Raw genomic sequence first — 15,562 nt, forward strand, 5'->3', positions numbered from 1 at the left:
AGCTGTCTTGGATTCATCTTGTCATCATGTACAATGTTTTTGTTTGCGTCTGAGATGCATGTTCCTTTCACAAGCATTGTTCTTGTTCCTGCTTAGAAAAATCCAATATGTCTCGTGAACATATTTTGAACATATTTGTTTTAACTTTTTCAGATAAATGGTTCTAAGAGCTCAACAAATGGTGAGTTGAAGGACTTTCTGGATACGGCATAACATTTCCGAACATCATAAATAAATAAATGACATGTATTTATTTGTTACAGTTTTTCTCAACTTGAAATAGAAACGACATCGGTGAATACGAAATGCACTGTGAAAGTGTTCTGTTCACAGAATGTAACACATTGTTTTCATCAGAAGAGAAATTAATGCAATTGTGTTCGCTGTTTCCGGTAATCAGTAAATAATACTACAAAAAAGTATAAATCACCCCATCAGTGTCATACCATGTGCAATATATAGACTTTTTTACAATATTGAGGACATGCATCGATGCAAAAAATGAAGTTGGGTTACTCCTAAGTAATCATCTTCGACATTGTGACCTTCCATTATAGAGCTTTGGTGTGGATTGAGGCTATACATTCATATCAGTAGTGTTACTCCATTGTATTCACCTTTCATTATTTCTATTGTGGATAGTGTTTCTGTGTACCAATGGAACCAGCCTTTGTATTGAATACATTGAATTGGATTGTGATGATACTGATGAATGAATCCTGCACACAATGTGCTTAATTAAAAAATAAATAATATGTATCAGTAATAATATTTGATTTGAGGAAATATGCACAAAAGAAGAGTATTTTCCGATCATTCTGCACCTTTGGATAGTACTTCCAATTTTGATCATTATTTAGTGACTGCAAAGAAAAAGTATTGATATAGTGTGATTTTATAGAGACAGACTAACTTTCTGTTTTGTCTTCTTGCACTCAGGAGATAAGTATGGCTGCGTTAATCTTTTTGCAGGCAGTCGTGTTCTTTTGATGAAACCATTTGCAATTACTTTGTTGTGCTGCATTCTCTGATATGAATGCCAAATGCTCACCTGTTATTCCCTATGTGACCTGTAGGGGGGGCTAACTGTCTTCCAACTGGGACCAAAGGGGACAGGGGGGAGAGGGGCTTCCCTGGGATGCCTGCCCCACCACGTGAGTCAAGATAGATAGAGTGATTGATGTATTACTGTTCACCTACAGTGTGATTTTTTTTGCTTTACTGTTAATATAAAGAATACATGTTATAATCTGTCATAAAGACACAGGTGTTTTTCATGCATTATCTTTAATAATCAATGGATGATGTGTTTTTCCTGCAGTTACAATGCTTCCCAAAGGAACTACGGTAAGTTGAATATTTGTTTCTGCTGTGTGTGTGTGTGTGTGTGTGTGTGTGTGCGTGTGTGTGTGTGCGTGTGCGTGTGCGTGCGTGCGTGCGTGTTTACTTCTGGAGCTCTCACAGTCTGTGTGTCTGTCTATCCACAGGGGAATAAAGGGGACCACGGCTTCAGGGGGGACAAGGGAGAAAAGGGGGAGGCCGGGTTACCGGGCTCACCTGGTATGCCTGGGAGATCGGGTCTGGTGGTGAGTCCCATTTCCATTGAGACCATATGCTTCCAAAGCCCCACTCACCCACCACAGCTTTGACCAATTACAATTACTGAGAAGATCACGATACAACATAGACATATGAGATGGTACATAATCAGTGTCAACTTCATTTGAGGGCGTTATTGTAGTCTATGGCCTCTTTTGATGGTGTGCTAGATAGGCTTTTGGGTTGTGTGAGTAATGAGGATTTTGAACTTGGCCACGTTGGCAAAAGGCAGAATTGACTTGAAAGGAAATCCAAGTTGTGTGCAAAATAATACATTGTTTTGCCAATTCTTACAAATTCAAGTGCTGCATGCAACAATAGGGGATTTTTCCCTACTGGCTGCATTTAAATAACACCGCAGCATCATGGGGTTCAATAAGTCACCATGTTCCATTAATTCATTAAATGTAAAGATACTGGAGATGAATATCTACTAAAGCACTGTGTTTGTTTCAGGGCCCCAAAGGAGAAACTGTTATGGGGCCCCGTGGCTATCCAGGTGTTCCGGGGTCTCCTGGTACTCCTGGGTATGGGAGACCTGGCCCTCAAGGCCTCCAAGGTCCTCCCGGACCCCCCGGAGAACCCTCTCGGTTTGGCTCAGGTAAGACTTTGTGGCACCCTTTGTGAAATGTTCTATATGGTATAATATGGTGACTAGCATCATATAAGAAATTCTTACCGTTGTTCTTGTCTCTCATTTTTCTAATTCCAGCTGTGACCATCCATGGGCCACCAGGCCCCACTGGCCCGGCTGGACCTCCTGGGACCTCTGCCATGGTCAGTCAGTCTGTCCCCTCCGTTACGCTGTCACATATCCGCCCCATCACGCCACAATGTCATCCCATCATACCATCAAAATGTCAACTCTGTTACATCATGTCATCCTTGTTACATTATCACGTCAGCTCCGTCACGTCATCAAATAACCCCTGACATGCTAGATATTGCGTCCTTTCCTCAATCACTCTGGCCAGGGCCTCCCCAACAATTACTATATTCCAATACTTCGTTCCAGTCGAATAATGTGTTTCTCTCTATGTTTTTCTTTTATTTGAAGACATTTGCTTCCAACGAGGTCATGATGCAACAGACGAAAGACAGCAGCGAGGGGACCCTAAGCTTCACCACGGGGACAGGCAAACTCTACATCCGGGTGAAACAGGGATGGAAGGAAGTCCTGGTACAGCAGCATCTCTGGTCCCTCTCTTCCATGTCTCTATAGTGTCTCTGTGAGCCGTGAAAGTAACTGATGTGTTTGGTGTTTATCTGTATCTCTGTCTCTACAGCTTGGTGACTTGATCCCCCTCCCAATTAATCTCCTTCTAAATGACGAGGTAAGAACAGTAGAGTTGAGATGAGGGTTGAACATGTTCAACTGCATGAATTTTCTGCACAATTCTCCCATTGACATCAATGCATTATGTGAAAGTGCATTGTAGACCTCCATATAATGGATGCTTATAGCAGAATATGCTGTGTGATTGCTGCTTTTTATGTTTAGAATCTAGTTAGTAATAAACTTTTGCCCCCTTAGGCTCAGCCAGGCAGCGGCAGAAAATATGGGGTGAGTTTGTTGACAAATTCAGACAAGACTGACTAAACGTTTGCAACTGTGAAAAGTTTGCTCTTGTTATTTCATAGGGGAACAATTAAAGGTTTTTAAAAACATAAACCTGTCTTTATTTACACTTCTATTGAATATCCTTTCTTACTCAAATATTTACTTTAACTTTTGTTTCACCACTTTTTCTTATGAAACTTTGCACTGGAGCAAAGAAACAGTCAATTAAAATACTTTCTTATAACTGCCTGCTTTCTAGTTTGTATCTAGTAAAGGGAGAATAAGTCTGAAATTTAATCTTTGTTATTCGTTCTTGAAAGCAAGTCATTGGTTTGGCTCAAGTCTGGCCGCAAAATGAGCTGGAGACAAAATTTGATTTTGCCGTGGTTTGGAGTATTCCACTTTTAGACTAAATGACTGTCTGTGTGCTGTCATTGAAGGACAGCCCGAGGCAGGCCATGTTTGGTTTTTGAGATTTAGATCCACATTTCACAAAAGAAGACTGTACCATGCTACACTGCTACATTCCCATTTCAACAGCACTGCCAAGACCATCACCTAAGACAGGGTTTCCCGAACTCAGCCCTACCCCCCCTGGGTGCACATTTTTTTGCCCTAGCACTACACAGCTGATTCAAATAACCAACTCATCATCGAGCTTTGATTATTTGAATCAGCTGTGTAGTGCTAGGGCAAAAAACAAAACATGCACTGGGGAGGGGAGGGGGGCAAGGACTGAGTTTGGGAAACCATGACCAAAAAGAGATGAGAATAGGGGTGGGTGTGTGTGTGTGTGTGTGTGTGTGTGTGTGTGTGTGTGTGTGTGTGTGTGTGTGTGTGTGTGTGTGTGTGTCTGTTTGTGTATATGCACTTGTCAGTTTTGTTGGATACCTTGACCACCTGGAGTAATATCCGGCTCGAAGGACCACCCTGAATGAGGTGGTGGTTTAGAATACATACTAATGACTAATGAATGACCACTATTCCACTGTCTCGTCCTCAGCTCAAACTGGTGGCTCTGAACCAGCCCCACACAGGGAACTTTGGTGGGGTCTACATAGCAGACAAGATGTGTTATGAACAGGCCAAGGCCATGGGCTTGTCCGCTTATTACCGGGCCTTTCTATCCTCCCCAAAACCCCGTGCCGTTAATAAAGACCTGGTCCCCCAGAAGTTCAGGGAGAGCTACCCCGTTACCAACCTCAGGGTAAGCCAACTTCTGTTTCCCATAGGTTCATCTTAGATCAGTGTTAAAGGCCCAGTGCAGTCAAACTATGAGTTTGGAATAATACTGTGAAATTGTGAAAATTATGATAATACCGTTTTAGTGTAAGAGTTGTTTGCAAAGATTGCCTGACATTTCAGCCTGTTTTTGTGGGATGTAGTTTTGGCCTGTCTGGTGATATCACCAGGCGGTAAATTAGTTAATAGACCGATAAAAAAGAGAGTTCCTAACCTCTCTGCCAATAACAGCTAGTTTTCAGTTTTCTCCTCCCCATTCACTCCCAGACAGTCCTAGCAAAATTCTTGCTTGAGAAATTGCTCTTTGTTAAGAAATTATTTTGTTAATTTTTTAAAATCATAAATGATTTCAAATTGAGATAAAAAGGTCTGCGTTGGTCCTTTAAAAAATAAAGTGTCAGAGTCAACTCAATTACTCCTTTCTGTATCCACAGGGCGACATTTTGTTCAGTAACTACAAGTCTATCTTCACTGGGGGTGGAGGAAAATTCCCGCCAAACATCCCAATCTACTCCTTCGATGGACGGGATGTATTGGCAGACCCCTTCTGGTCAGTGAAACAGACAGATGTCCAGTTCCTCAGACACAGGGCCCTGTGGCTATGTGGACACGCTCATCCACGCTCATCCTATATCAATCTCTAAAGAGTGAAGGCTAGGTAGACATCCTCATCCACCCGTCATGTTCTCCACAATTCCACCCGACCCAAGCAGCTTCACCAAAAGACAAGTGGGTTTGGGAGAGCGAGGCATGAAGAAGGGAGGGGACAGACATGGCTGTTTCCACAAAATGAAGTTTTAAATGCAGGATAGCCCGACCGCAATCCAGACATCGGGGGTTGTAGCGTTGTGTTTTTTCAGCCCGGGCCAATGCGAGCCAGCTATGTCCACCCTCGCTCTATTTTGTTCCTATTTATACACAGCCATGTTAAATTTAGCAGCCCCAACCAACCAGAGACTGGAGGCTGGCAACTGTGGCTCCAAAGTGACTGTTTATAGATGTTTTTCAAACAGACAATTTCTGACTTTGTGGCGAAGTCTATTTGAGAGCATGTATGAATGGATATAGCAGGGACAGAGCAGAGAAATAGGTTTGTTGATGTCATCTGTTAGGTTGAGGTCACATCTGTGGGTATCTCTGCTCAGTTTGGGGCTACATTAGTTCAACTCCCATTCGTTTTTTTTGTGACTTTATTCTGGGAGGATTATTTAAATGGAAGGTAAATGAAACTTTTAGTTGGTGTTTTCGTGAACATCTGTTATGTATGCTGTATGACTTTTTAATGTGTGTGTGTGTGTGTGTGTGTGTGTGTGTGTGTGTGTGTGTGTGTGTGTGTGTGTGTGTGTGTGTGTGTGTGTGTGTTCGCGTGTACTTTATGTTTGTACATAATAGGAGGACGGGCGCATTGTAATGGCTGGAACTAAATAAATGGCCAAACACAAACATATGGAAACAACATGTTTGACTGTTCCAATATATTCCATTCCAGCCATTACAATGATCCTGTCCTCCTATAGCTCCTCCCACCAGCCTCCTCTGGTGTGCTTGTCCCTGTGTATATGCTGTATCCATACACTCTCCCATTATATTTGTCTATCGCTCCCAACAGGCCTAAGAAGAGCATCTGGCACGGCTCCAATACGTTTGGCAACATGGCGGTAGACCGGTCCTGCGAGTCGTGGCGGGTCAACGACATTTCCATCGTGGGCCAGTCGTCCAGTTTGTCCTCGGGCTCCCTTATAGGACAGCAAACAAGCAGCTGCTCCAACGAGTTAATTATTCTCTGCATCGAGACCATAGAGCATGTTTAATAGACCTTTAACTCTCTCATTCCCCCCCATTCCTCCATCCCCCAATCCACCCACTGTCATCTTAACACTCTGGAAAGGTGTAAATACATGAACATTGCTTTATGAACATGTCATCATCGTCATCAACTTATTCCTCTCCCATCCTCTGATTGGTTGGTTGATTGACTGAGATGGTGCTAAAGAGCAGATACCGTCTGTCAGACCAGCTCCAAATCGTGGCTTTGCACAGTTTTTTTAAACCAACTTTCAAATCACAACTGTCAACTTTCAAGATTCTTTCTCACTACAGATATTTCTCCTAGTCAAAATGTCACCTTTTATCTTCCAGTGATTGGTCGTGTTTACAGGTTGTCCTATTAGGTCATTCTATAAGAGATGTTTACTCCATTAAACCAGGGCCAATACCATATTTCACACAACATAATGTCCATATTCCAACAAGGGAACAACCAGTATTACCACCAAAGAAATTTTGATGCACTGTATTAGATTTGTTTTATACTTTTGTCACTTCATATCCATGAAGATTGTCTTTCAGTTTTTTTTATACATTTTATACACATTTCTCATTTGAGCAACAATTTCTCTCAGTGTTTAATTTAAATTCAATGTTTTATTTATACCTTGACCGCACATAACATGAATGAATCAAATGATTAAGGTTAAGTATGTAATTTATAGATTGTTTGTCAAAGTGACTGTTTCAGTTTTTTGCCTCTTCTGAAATTGGTCGTTTTTTGTACAGCATTCCTTTTACTACGCTAGAATTTTGATTTGATAGGTACCTAGTTAGATTTAACATAAATTCCACCCAGCATATAGAAATTCACCACAAAAAAACCTCATATGGAATTTTTATACAACAGAGATTTGATCAGTATGTGAGAGTATGTTTTATACAATAATTGGTGCTTATTGAATAAAAATGTTTTCTTTTTCTTAATAATATGAGTCTGATGTCATTTGTTTTGAAAGCCTGGTCCAGTTACATTGACGCTGGCTGCCACCCATGTACTGTGGTTCAAGGACAAGACAGACCAACACCAAAGTTGGCCGTGCCCGGTACGACAGATGGTGGCGATTGAACATTAACAGAATATTACCACCAATATTCTGTGGTCAGAGGCGATAGGACGGCCACCTGCTGCGAATGACCAACTCTTGAGTCAATTAGGGATGGTGGTCAATTTGGTACTGGTGTGGTATTGTAGCATAGAGGCTCAATGGTGGGTTTTTAGCAATTCCCCCTTACTCCAGTAGGTGGCTTTACCAAGACATAGGCCCTATTTGAATCCTTCCCTTCACCCCTCCTCGAAGTAATCAGTGACAGTGATTAGTGTAATCAGTAATTAGTGATTAGTCTAATCAGTAATCAGTGACAGTGATTAGTGTAATAAGTAATCAGTGATTAGTGTAATCAGTAATTAGTGATTAGTCTAATCAGTAATCAGTGACAGTGATTAGTGTAATAAGTAATCAGTGATTAGTGTAATCAGTAATTAGTGATTAGTCTAAATAGTAATCAGTGACTAGAAATGACTAGACAGATGAAAGCCATGATGGATCCCTGGCGTTCACCTATCCAATATCTAGTCCAGGGGTGTCAAACTCATTCCATGGAGGGCCCAGTGTCCGCAGGTTACATTTTTTTCTCTTTCAATTAATACCTAGACAACCAGGTGAGGGAATTCCTTACTAATTAGTGACATTCTAAACAGTCGGAAGTGGCCTGCAGTGTTTGCATTAGCAGAGAGCACTATGATTATGGCAGAAGCTCCGTGCTCCTTAAAGTGCAATGAGAATTATAGTTGGGCTTCACACGCAGTTTGCTCCCCATAGCCAGGACTACTTCTTCTGGTCGCCCGACCCTGTCGCAGTACGGGTGAGCGACGACACTCGGCCTACATGTGTAAACCCCATTAGCCGAATTTGAACTGTTTTGCTGCTGTACTGTAAGTAACCCTTTCCTTCAAAGAAGTTTCCATGTGTCTTGTGAGTGGGTCGTAGGCCTACCACTATAAAGGCGGTGTCACGCTCATCGTACAAACTGGAAGCATACTCGGACCAACGTGCAGCGTGATCTGGGTTCCACATCTTTATTTATATAAAGTAAGTGAACCATAAAACAAAACAAGAAAGAAAGAAGGAAACATGACGACAATGGAGTGCTAACATACAACTACACATAAACAATATCCCACAAACCACAGGTGGAAAAATGGCTACCTAAATATGATCCCCAATTAGAGACAATGATTACCAGCTGCCTCTAATTGGGAATCATACAAAATCACCAACATAGAAAAACTAAACTAAAACCCCACAGAAATAATAAACTAGACTAACCCCCAGTCACGCCCTGACCTACTCACCATAGAAAATAAAGGCTCTCTATGGTCAGGACGTGACAGGCGGAGGGAGGTCTTCCTGTTACAAATGTGATTATAATGGAGTACAGGATGTGACAGTTTGAATCCAGGTCTTGGATGGATCTAGGTGGGGCTGCAGAAGTTCCAAAGCGTGCTTCCAGCAACTACAGTACGATTACATTTGTCATTGTTTTGGTTAACACATCCCCCAGTCCAACATGGCTGTAGTAATATGCTATTAGAATAAAAGGCTGGATGGATGTAAATGTTACTAAAGGGATAGTTCACCCAAATCACAAACTGAGACATTGGTTTCCTTACTCTGTAAGCAGTCTATGGAAAATGTATGACAGCAATCTATGCTTTGGTTTTATTTTCCTGGTTACGTGGTAAGGAAACCAACATGTCATTTTGTAATTTGGTTGAACTTTTCCATTAACTTACAAACGCTAGAAATAATGCCATGGGGATTGAATTGGTTACATTTTGGTCAGAAGGATAACTTTCTATGCCACAACGTACATTACTTTCTGTGGCACAAGGTACATCACGAGTCTGTCTTTGGCTTACACAATATGGCTGAGTTTAAACAGGCAGCCCAATTCTGATCTTTTGCCCAAGTATTGGCAAAAGATCTGATCTGATTGGTCAACAGACTGTAAGGGCTGTTGTCCTCCTCGTCCTCAGATGAGGAGAGGAGAGAAGGATCAGTGGACCAATACGCAGCATTCGGGAAATAAGCCATCTCTTTATTTGAAACGATGGCAACACGAAAACAAAACACTTACAAAATTACAAAACGACGTAGACGAAACCTGAACATGAACTTAACTAACTAAACGTAGAACTCACGGACAGGAAACAGACTACATCAAAACGAACGAACAGCCAAACAGTACATACATCGACCACAAAGGGGACAATCACCCACAAACAAACAGTGAGAACACCCTACCTAAATATGACTCTCAATTAGAGGAAAACGCAAAACACCTGCCTCTAATTAAGAGCCATACCAGGCAACCCAAAACCAACATAGAAACAGAAAACATAGACTGCCCACCCAAAACTCACGCCCTGACCATATACACATACAAAAACAACAGAAAACAGGTCAGGAACGTTACAGAACCCCCCCCTCAAGGTGCGAACGCCGGGCGCACCAGCACAAAGTCCAGGGGAGGGTCTGGGTGGGCAGTTGACCACGGTGGTGGCTCAGGCTCTGGACGCTGTCCCCACACCACCATAGTCACTCCCCGCTTCTGTCTTCCCCTCCCAATGACCACCCTCAAACTAACATCCCCTAAATGAACGGCCAGCACCGGGAGAAGGGGCAGCACCGGGAGAAGGGGCAGCACCGGGACAAGGGGCAGCACCGGGACAAGGGGCAGCACCGGGACAAGGGGCAGCACCGGGACAAGGGGCAGCACCGGGACAAGGGGCAGCACCGGGACAAGGGGCAGCACCGGGATAAGGGGCAGCACCGGGATAAGGGGCAGCACCGGGATAAGGGGCAGCACCGGGATAAGGGGCAGCACCGGGATAAGGGGCAGCACCGGGATAAGGGGCAGCACCGGGATAAGGGGCAGCACCGGGACAAGGGGCAGCACCGGGATAAGGGGCAGGTCCCGGCTGAGATACTCAGGCAGATCCTGACTGAACGGCTCTCGACGCTCATGGCTGGCTGACGGCTCTCGACGCTCATGGCTGGCTGACGGCTCTCGACGCTCATGGCTGGCTGACGGCTCTCGACGCTCATGGCAGGCTGACGGCTCTCGACGCTCATGGCTCTCTGGCGGCTCTGGCTGCTCATGGCTCGCTGGCGGCTCTGGCAGATCCTGTCTGGTTGGCGGCTCTGGCAGATCCTGTCTGGTTGGCGGCTCTGGCAGATCCTGTCTGGTTGGCGGCTCTGGCAGATCCTGTCTGGCGGGCGGCTCTAGCGGCTCCTGTCTGGCGGGCGGCTCTAGCGGCTCCTGTCTGGCGGGCGGCTCTGTAGGCTCATGGCAGACGGGCGGCTTTGCAGGCTCATGGCAGACGGGCGGCTTTGCAGGCTCATGGCAGACGGATGGCTCAGACGGCGCTGGGGAGACGGATGGCTCAGATGGCGCTGGGGAGACGGATGGCTCAGATGGCGCTGGGGAGACGGATGGCTCAGATGGCGCTGGGGAGACGGATGGCTCAGATGGCGCTGGGGAGACGGATGGCTCTGGCCGGATAAGGCACACTGTAGACCTGGTGCGTGGTGCCGGAACTGGAGGCACCGGGCTAAGGATAAGCACCTTCCTACTAGTGCGGGGAGCAGGGACAGGGCACACTGTACTCTCAAAGCCCACTCTATACCCGATGCGAGGTACCGGCACTGGTGACACCGGGCTGAGGACAAGCACATCAGGATTAGTAGGGGGAGAAGATACAGTGTGTACAGGGCTCTGGAGACGCACAGGAGGCTTAGTGCGTGGTGCCGGAACTGGAGGCACCGGGCTAGATACACGCACTACAGGGAGAGTGCGTGGAGGAGGAACAGGGCTCAGGAGACGCACTGGTAGCCTAGTGCGTAGTGTAGGCACTGTAGGTACTAGGCTGGGGCGGGGAGGTGGCGCCGGAAATACCGGACCGTGGAGGCATACTGGCACTCTTGAGCATTGAGCCTGCCCAACCTTACCTGGTTGAATGCTCCCGGTCGCCTGACCAGTGCGGGGAGGTGGAATAACCCGCACCGGCCTATGTAGGCGAACCGGGGAAACCATGCGTAAGGCAGGTGCCATGTATGCCGGCCCGAGGAGACGCACTGGAGACCAGACGCGTTGAGCCGGCCTCATGACACCTGGCTCAATACCCAATCTAGCCCTACCAGTGCGGGGAGGTGGAATAACCCGCACTGGCCTATGCACTCGTACAGGAGACACCGTGCGCTCTACTGCGTAACACGGCGCCTGCCCGTACTCCCGCTCTCCATGGTAAGCCTGGGAAGTGGGCGCAGGTCTCCTACCTGCCCTTGGCCCACTACCTCTTGGCCCACTACCTCTTAGCCCACTACCTCTTAGAAATTTTTGGGTGTTACTCACAGGCTTTTTGGGCTTCCGTGCCAGACGCATTCCCTCATAACTCCGGTTCCTCTCTCCGGTAGCCTCTGTTCTCCTCAGTGCCTCCAGCTGTTCCCATGGGAGGCGATCCCTACCAGCCAGGATCTCCTCCCATGTGTAGCAACCTTTCCCGTCCAATATATCGTCCCAAGTCCAGGAGTCCTTGTTGCTCTGTTGAGCTTTCCCTTGCCGCTCCTAGCGTGGTGGGTGATTCTGTAAGGGCTGTTGTCCTCCTCGTCCTCAGATGAGGAGAGAAGAGAAGGATCAGTGGACCAATACGCAGCATTCGGGAAATAAGCCATCTCTTTATTTGAAATGATGGCAACACGAAAACAAAACACTTACAAAATTACAAAACAAGAAAACGACGTAGACGAAACCTGAACATGAACTTAACTAACTAAACATAGAACTCACGGACAGGAAACAGACTACATCAAAACGAACGAACAGCCAAACAGTCCCGTATGGTACATACATCGACGACACAGGAGACAATCACCCACAAACAAACAGTGAGAACACCCTACCTAAATATGACTCTCAATTAGAGGAAAACGCAAAACACCTGCCTCTAATTAAGAGCCATACCAGGCAACCCAAAACCAACATAGAAACAGAAAACATAGACTGCCCACCCAAAACTCACGCCCTGACCATATACACATACAAAAACAACAGAAAACAGGCCAGGAACGTTACACAGACCAATAATTGGACAACAAAATGTTATTTGGGCTGCCTGAATTGGGCTGATCATTGCTGACCATCCAGGACACGTTGCTGTGCAAATCAAACACACTTGGTGCAGGGTCACATATTTTGTGTAACGCAGTGGCTGCGTTTACACAGGCACTAATTGATATCCAACCAATCAGATCAGCTCTTTTGCCAATAATTGGGCAGAGTATAAGAACTGGGCTGCCTGTGTAAATGCAGCCAGGGAGGAACATCTCCTATTCCAGTCACAGTCTGTACTTGAACACTTACCGAGCCAAGCACTAGTAGGACAAGTTGCCTATGGTATCTTTGTATAACGTATTCAACGGAATTTGCAGTATGGGCTGCTCCTGGTACTCTTAAAGCACCACTCGAGACCTCATCTCATTCAGTCCTCTCACACATGTAAAATATTCAAACACTTGAATAACAAATAAGGCAATTTACCTGAAAACAATTGCTATTGCTACCCACAAATTATTGATCCATGTCCATTGTGTGCCTGGATAAGACATAGCCAAAACATCTGGGTCTCAAAGGACACAGTCTGAACGTCTGTGTGAACGTGACTGCTGTTTGCTTTCTCAGGAATGGGGAAATGTAGGGATTTCTTTCACACCCATACAGTAAGCCACATATCCAAAAGACTGACAGTGTGCCATGAATAATAGTGGTAGAACTGCACGTACAAGTGCTTGTCATCACACTGTCTGTCTGACAGGTGGTGAAAGGGCTTGAGTTTTGCCTAGGGGGGAGACGGAGGAGTGGATGGCCATGAGCAGCTGAAGGACAGGCAATTCTCCCTTAACACCTTCTGGTTAATCTCTCACACACACACAAACATACACACAAACCTGTTATTGACGAAACTTTCATTAAACCTTACTATGAGTCACACAGAAATGCCTAACCCATAATGCATGACTTTATTGAATATACACTGAGAGTACAAAACATTAGGAACCCCTTTCTAATACTGAGTTAGAACCCCTTTTTGCCCTCAGAACAGCCTCAATTCATCAGAGCATGGACTCCACAAGGTGTCAAATACGTTCCACAGGGAGATGTTGGCCCATGCTGACTCCAATGCTTCCCACAGTTGTGTCAAGTTGGCTGGATATCCTTTGGGTGGTGGACCATTCTTGATACAGACAGGAAACTGTTGAGCGTGAAAAACACAGCAGCGTTGCAGTTCTTGACACAAACCAGTGAGCCTGGTACCTACTACCATACCTCATTCAAAGACACTTAAATCATTTGTCTTGCCCATTCTCCCTCTGAATAGGACACAATCCATGTCTCAAATGTCTCAAGGCTTAAAAATCCTTCTTTAACCTGTCTCCTCCCATTCATCTACCCTGATTTGAAGTGGATTTAACAGGTGACATCAATACGGGATCATAGCTTTCACGTGGATTCACCTGTTTTGTACACTAGCATATGCGCTAGTGGTTAAGGCCTGTGTGAGAATGAATGCACTCTGTTCTATCATGTGTTTTTGCTTTTCTTGTTTCTCATCAGATTTCTACACATCCAGCTCATCACACTTCATGATGTTTTCTGTAGCCGCTCCCAAGCAGCCTGTCATCCCTGACACACACATCATCAATAACATTCCCCCATGACAGCTTCACTGCAGGAACGTGCGGGGGCCAACAGGAAAAGAGATGTTTGAAGAACATGTAGAGGCTCTGTCTGTCTCTCAGGCTTTTGTCACATCTAATTCCCATGTCAACGAGCGGACCGGTCCTTTTGTGTGGCGCGGCGTACAAATCTGTCCATAGGGGGACAGAGGTCAGGGGTCAGACGAATAGAACGATCACCCCGGAGCTGGGAGGATGTTAGGGGACTGGAGTCAGCGTTGTGGCCCCTGGACGTCCGTCATACCTCCGCCACTGTTTGTCTCCCAGGGGCCAGGGCAGGGCAGGTCAGGAAAGTCATGTGACCTTTTAAAGGGCATGTTTTTAATCAAATCGACTTTAATCTAACTTTATTCATACCACAATGGACAATTGTACTAGGTAAAGTTCCCAAATGCACAAATTGTATGCATGCATGACTGTAAGTTGCTTTGGATAAAAGCATCTGCTAAATGACATATTTATTAAAGTTGTGTGTGTGCAAATACATGAAGTTAATACATTAATCTATAACTTCATTCAAGTATACATTCTGGATAGCCATCAATATGATCATTGGAAAGCATAGTGACATTTTACGGGACAAAAAGACAGAAAGTACAGAAACGCAAAATATATTATAATAACACAGTATATGCCAGACGCTTATATCATAGCGTCTTACAGTTAGTTACATGTGCCGTGCATACATTGTTACTTATCATTGGTCGCGGGAATCGAACCAACTACCCTAGCGTTACAATCGCCATGCTCTACCAACTGAGCTAGAAAGGAGCATAAATAGAGTAAAGTTAGAAGAATCCGATGCCCATGGCACAGCACAGTAGACCTGACCTCGGCAAGGCAGCTGAGCTGAGGCTGTTCCTTTCAGTGATTGATACGAGCCCTGGAGCCGGGGCAGCAGAGGTTGGTTCTTCAACTCAACATTGGCCCCTTTGTGAGCGCAGAGCGTCTGGGCGACCATGCTAAATGCAGTGTTGTTGTTTTTCATTATAAGCATTATATCTTATTATATCTCCGCTAACCAGATGTCATAACAGATGACATGTTTGCTTCCCCAGGACATTTAGGCTGTATCATTTGGAACAGCAGGTGTAGGCTGTCATCGTTGACTTCGATGGTCAAACATACATTAGCCCATATAGTTCATTTGATCTTTTTCGCTCACTGTATTTCCCGTTTTATAGTCTGTGATATTGCAGAATGGACAGTTGCTTTGCTGGAGAACGATGATTTATATTTCCATCTTTTACATGAATAAATGTGTTGATGACTCAGTTTGAACAAAGACATTGTAATGGTTTGTCTGTGCAAGAATGGAAGAAAAGTTAACATTTTATGACAAAAAGATTTCGAAATATTTCTAGACGACACCATGATTCTAGAAGCCTAATTGGCTGACATCTCTGGAATTCAAATGAAATACTTTTAGGCAATAACACCACACCCATGCATTAATAACGGTGTTATTATACTGTTCTCATATGTATGTCACGGTTAACCCAGCCCTCTTCTGACCGGTGGGATTTTTCCCGTA

At 44.9% G+C, this 15,562-nt stretch overlaps 1 protein-coding gene across 3 annotated transcripts in view; it reads left to right on the plus strand.

Moving 5' to 3' along the window:
• LOC129859257 (collagen alpha-1(XVIII) chain-like) overlaps window positions 1-7,159 on the plus strand; it is an 86,576-nt gene extending 79,417 nt beyond the window's left edge. For all 3 annotated transcript variants that reach the window (XM_055928792.1, XM_055928795.1, XM_055928793.1), the window contains 12 exons: window positions 154-181; window positions 1,077-1,154; window positions 1,322-1,347; window positions 1,488-1,586; window positions 2,056-2,200; window positions 2,312-2,376; window positions 2,657-2,779; window positions 2,886-2,933; window positions 3,134-3,163; window positions 4,164-4,367; window positions 4,837-4,952; window positions 6,012-7,159. In XM_055928792.1, the coding sequence (XP_055784767.1) occupies window positions 154-181; window positions 1,077-1,154; window positions 1,322-1,347; window positions 1,488-1,586; window positions 2,056-2,200; window positions 2,312-2,376; window positions 2,657-2,779; window positions 2,886-2,933; window positions 3,134-3,163; window positions 4,164-4,367; window positions 4,837-4,952; window positions 6,012-6,213 (1,164 nt within the window). In that variant the 3' untranslated portion in view covers window positions 6,214-7,159. The remainder of the gene's footprint in view (window positions 1-153; window positions 182-1,076; window positions 1,155-1,321; window positions 1,348-1,487; window positions 1,587-2,055; window positions 2,201-2,311; window positions 2,377-2,656; window positions 2,780-2,885; window positions 2,934-3,133; window positions 3,164-4,163; window positions 4,368-4,836; window positions 4,953-6,011) is intronic.
• The last annotated feature ends 8,403 nt before the right edge of the window (window positions 7,160-15,562 follow it).

Source organism: Salvelinus fontinalis, chromosome 7 (assembly GCF_029448725.1).
Source record: "Salvelinus fontinalis isolate EN_2023a chromosome 7, ASM2944872v1, whole genome shotgun sequence".
NCBI classification, from domain to species: Eukaryota; Metazoa; Chordata; class Actinopteri; order Salmoniformes; family Salmonidae; genus Salvelinus; species Salvelinus fontinalis.